Source organism: Prosopis cineraria, unplaced genomic scaffold (genome assembly GCF_029017545.1).
Source record: "Prosopis cineraria cultivar Desert tree isolate PC_DT_omini unplaced genomic scaffold, ASM2901754v1 PC13, whole genome shotgun sequence".
NCBI classification, from domain to species: domain Eukaryota; kingdom Viridiplantae; phylum Streptophyta; class Magnoliopsida; order Fabales; family Fabaceae; genus Prosopis; species Prosopis cineraria.
This window is the reverse complement of record NW_026555344.1, coordinates 39,098,923-39,103,767: the sequence shown is the minus strand read 5'-3', so window position 1 is coordinate 39,103,767 and position 4,845 is coordinate 39,098,923. Positions and strand designations below refer to the sequence as shown.

General features: G+C 32.0%; 1 protein-coding gene across 1 annotated transcript; it reads right to left on the bottom strand.

Moving 5' to 3' along the window:
- Window positions 1-2,154: 2,154 nt before the first annotated feature.
- On the bottom strand, window positions 2,155-4,645 carry LOC129291131 (universal stress protein PHOS32-like). Its single transcript, XM_054928321.1, has 4 exons — window positions 4,350-4,645; window positions 3,939-4,048; window positions 3,576-3,694; window positions 2,155-2,669 (listed from the first exon to the last, which is right to left on the bottom strand). Exons 1-4 carry the CDS (start codon window positions 4,522-4,524, stop codon window positions 2,582-2,584), a joined length of 492 nt encoding a protein of 163 aa, XP_054784296.1. The 5' UTR covers window positions 4,525-4,645; the 3' UTR covers window positions 2,155-2,581.
- Window positions 4,646-4,845: the final 200 nt, after the last annotated feature.

Genomic DNA, 4,845 nt, shown 5'->3' with positions numbered 1-4,845 from the left:
ATCAAACCGAGTGCAACACATAGTCTTCTTTTTCTACAAATAATTCTTCTGATGAGAGTTGTGGGTGAAACCTCAGAATAATTTATTCCTCTAGCACACAATTACTTGTCCAACGACATGGGCTAAATTATAGTTTTTTTTTTTTTGTTAAATTCTTGAACAAAACAAGCTTTGACTTCTGAAAAAGTTATTTTTTTAAAAAAATTTTTAACCAATGACAGAGAGTTGAACTCCGTCTTTAAGCCCTACAACAACGTGGGTTGGTCTCATAACCTAATGACATACAAGTTTTTCTATAAGTAGGAAGTTGAGGGTTTTATCCTGTCTGTAACTTTAGGTCATTAGTGCCTACTCTTTTAATTAAAAAAAAAAAACAGTTGGCTCTCAAGGGTAAAAAAAATCTAAGCTGACTTACATACCCAAAAAAAAAAAAATCTATGCCGAATTTAATCAGAACTTGAAGCAAATGAAATGTTGAGGAGAATCAATTTTTTCCCCTCGGTATTGGAAAAATAGATTTAAATACTGGGAAAATTACATTTACAGCCGTAAATTTTAAAATTTTAATATTTAGATAATGTAAATATTATATTACAATTATTTATAGACATCAAAATGATATCATCAGCATCAGCTGCAGCAGAAGATTTTATAAAACTCATACTGCTAAGTTATTGAAGTTTTATTAACTTTGTAATTTGTTTAGTTAAATATTTCTTGGCCTACCATTAAATTATTGGATTCCTTTGATATAATTTTGGACGGCACCTATTAAAAGTAACACCTGCTGGGTTCATGAATTGTGATTGCTCATGCTCATTGCTCAACATGGATGGGAATAGGATCCTTAAGGTGGTGTATTTGGTGGGATGGCATCAGAAATTATTCCATTCCCAACAGTGATTCTTGCTAATGTAAATAATGCATTTTGTATTCCTTCCATCAAGTTGCATTTGTCCTCATCATGTGCCATTCATTTCAAATTAATTTTTAATGTTATATTATTAAAATAAAAAAATTAATATTAAATCTATACTGTTCAAAATATATTTACACAATTAATTTATAAAAATTGTAATATTTTTAAATATTAAATTACATCACTTAAATTTTATTTGCACTGTTCAAAGTACATATAGATAGTCAATTTATAAAATTATAAAAATTAATATTAAATTAGAGAGTTCAAATTAAATATGTACTAACCAAGTTGATGGTGAATAGATTTATTAAAAAAATTATTTTAATAAATATAAAATAAAGTGAAAATAAAAGTGAAAAGATTTAAGTCTGAACAATTCAGATTTCATCAAGGGTAATAAGGGTCATGGTGCTTATCCTCTGTTGAGCACCAAAGACAATCCAAATTTAATATTAAAATTTTTATAGTTTTTATAAATTAACTATCTATATATACTATGAAAGTATATATTTAATATTAAATTTTTTATGATTTCTAAAAAAATTTATTTTAATAATACAATATTAAAGATATTTAAAAATTAACTTAAAATAAATAGCATAGAACATTCTAAAATTGAATGAATGGTATAGATCACCCAAAATGGTGATGACCACTCCTTGCTTATCATGCTAATGAATACAAAATACAAACGCCATCAAATCATGAAATATCACTGTTCTTGTCAGAAACATTTATGAATTTACCTTCTTCCTTTTTACTTTTCATAAACTGTAGTGAGCAAATTTTTTTTATAACAATAAAATCGAGGGAATTAATTATTTTTACAAAAAAAAAATTCCTTGGTCATTCAAAAAAAAATAAAATCTCTTGACTTTTCAAAACTCCACTATGTAATAAAATATACTTACAAATCAATGAAATTAGGAAAATTAAATATGTTTGCAAATTAAAAAAACCAGTGTAATTTTTGCAAGATGCGTAAATATTAAGAAATATGGCATCCCATCCATAGATTTTATATAACATGACTTGCTAAAATTTATATATTATATATAAATTAAAATTTTCATATCTTCACTTTTTTTTAGTAAAGAGATGTAGATTGTAATTTTTAGAAAAATAAGAGAAGGTGTAGGTCAGTCACTCGGATTCTTTTTTATTCCTTTCTTATCATTATTTTTGCTATTATAATTTTTCCTTTTTGCTATAACTTTTTTCTCATACAGAAATAGTATTAAGGAGAACTCGAATTCAGCTGAGCAAGGTTTTGTTGGGCAGAATCATTCGTAAAAAGACAAGGAAAAAGCAAAAGGCATCAATTTGTGCTTCTATCCCTCTTCTCTTTGATTATAGCCACGGCAACCCCTTCCCAAAGTCTGAAACTTCCCTCTTTTGAAAGGCAAAATAGGGCCACACCAGACATCATATTCACTTGTTACTTTACGCCTCTTTCTAGGATTTCTGCCAAGACACCGACTAAACATAAAACACTTCAAACATTACATGGACAGATTTTTATCCTTGAAGAAAGAAGCACTCGAATTACATTATTCTTTAAAAAAGAGTCTAGGGTAGACAGATAATCTCAACATAACCAACATGATAGAATATGATTTAATAGGTTTCAAACTGTTCCAGATAATCTCATCATCAGGACTAGTTGCTACTGCTTGAATCCTTCACGATGGTCACCGGGCAAGGAGCATGAGTCATCACAAAGTTGCTGACACTTCCCAATATAATCCTGTTTTAATAACGAATCAACCAACCCAAAAACTCTATCATTAGACCCACATCACAATACATTAACACGGAAGGCCCTCTTAATTCCCACAGAATAGTTGAGAGGTTTGTCTGGTTGGTTGATATTTTCATCGATAAAGTAGGCAAAAAATCATTATCATCAAATCAACCCAGCCCGATAGGAACCAAGAACACATTCACATCTTTAGCTATGTGAAATGCTGAATGACCCATATGGCGTGATCCACTATTTCCCAAATATTTTTTGATAAATGAGACGCTAACTAATCTTTCAAATAATAACTTCATTCTAACCATTTTATCTTCACTACGACAACTTTTTTCTAATAACTATAATAAGATGTTGGTAAAATTCTGAAAGCTCTCAAATATACTCGGACAGTTATTTCTTCAAATGGTTACTATTTATTCTTATAGATTGAGAAAGTTATCTATAATTTTTTATATACTAATATCTCATTGTTAATATTAAAGAAATAATCTTAGTTGTTGCAATAATGTTAAAACCATTGAAAATAAGCAGTGCACTAAAGTCAGCAATACCAGAGGGATTGTTAGTGAGTTGTAAAGGGTATTCTGGTGAAAGCAAACTATATTTTTGGTCTTCTCTAGTCCTTTGCATCAGCTTACAAATATTTTGACTATTCTACAATAATTTTCTAAAAATAATTAATGTTGGCCCAATCAATAAATTTTCAAAATCAAATTGATGATTCTGACTGTTCTACAATGACACGGATGAACAGCTAGGATATATCCAGAGGAAAAAATCAATGTCCCCCATACGTAAGTGGATTTTCCTCACACACATCACGACGTGAAAGACTGAAATAATATCGCTAACTTGTTTGAGACACAACTATCAAAGAATTGGAAAAGCACGAACCTTCTGAGAGTGCTAAGGCCCCTGCTTCCCATGACCAGCGAATCCAACTTCAGATCTTCAATGGCATCCAGAAGTTTCTCCCTCGCATCACCCCAGTATATTTTTGTCACAATGTTCACCTATAACTCAACTTTACTAATTAGTAATAAGCACCACAATTTAATCTGCAGGATCTTAAACCCTGAAGTTTTAATTTAAGCAAGAAGCTGTAAAGCATATTTCAATTTTGCTCCTGAAAAACTAAAGAATGCTCCGTGATTACATTCACTAGTACCGAAAATTAGATAAGCCAGAGAATTCCAGGGTCAAATATTTAACACCATCAACTTTAAAAGAGAAAGAAAACACGGGAGGAAAATATACCTCTTTCTGTCTAGCACCAGTGTCAAGCAAATCAAGAACCTCAATATCAGTCTGAACACCATACTTCTTCATAATCTCTGGCTCTCTGAACTCAGTCAAAGGAATAAGAGCTGGAAGAAAAGAAAAGGTTAAATTAAATCAGATCCAATCCAAGACGATGAGCACAAGGTGAAATGTCCAAATATCTTACGTCAGTGCACAGTTCAACGCCAAACACTTGTCAGACAAAACACTAGTCTATTCATAGATTAGATCTGAGAAGCACAACTACGGAAAATGTATACATAAAAAATACAGGTATGAGATACGTATGGAACGCGAGTTGGCTCCGATAATTGAACTATCGAAGTATCGGTGGGATGAAAAGAAAGTAAAAGGAAATCTAAGAAAAAGCGTAAGAAAATGACTCACGAGAACCGGATTGAGCCCAAAGCTGGTTACGGGACTCATCGAGGGAATTGGGATTGATGTGGATGATGTAAAAGGTGTCGCCCTTATCGGCCAAATTGTCCAGAGCCCATTTAAGAGCGTTCTTGCTGCTTCTGGAGAAGTCGAGGGCGACACCGATTTTCCGATCCTTTACCATGGTCTTCTTCTCTTTGTTTCTCTGCGCCTGTGAGTGCTAGAGCTTGTGTATCGTCACAAGCAAGGTATAGAATCCAGCAAATGCTTTTGGCGTGAGGATGCGAGTGTGGACACTGGTGAAAAGGCAAGCGGCCGAGGATTATAGGGGAAATGACGTTCATGGGCCCTGTAAAGTAAGTTAATGTTGATAAAGGCCCTTCATTTTCGAAAATCTTAGTAAGGATCCAAGGATAAGAAAGTCAATTTGAAAGGACAAAAGCGTCATTAAAACTTGAATATAAAATTACTTTAAAATATATTTAAATCTTACGGGGCTTTGTTC

What these genes read in the sequence shown, in the direction of transcription:
- LOC129291131 (XM_054928321.1), bottom strand. Translation starts at nt 4,524, where the DNA reads ATGGTAAAGGATCGGAAAATCGGTGTCGCCCTCGACTTCTCCAGAAGC. An exon ending in CTGGTGCTAGACAGAAAGAG is followed by an intron (nt 3,695 to 3,938) that starts GTATATTTTCCT and finishes GTTGAGTTATAG; the next exon opens with GTGAACATTGTGACAAAAAT. An exon ending in GGCCTTAGCACTCTCAGAAG is followed by an intron (nt 2,670 to 3,575) that starts GTTCGTGCTTTT and finishes TTATTAAAACAG; the next exon opens with GATTATATTGGGAAGTGTCA.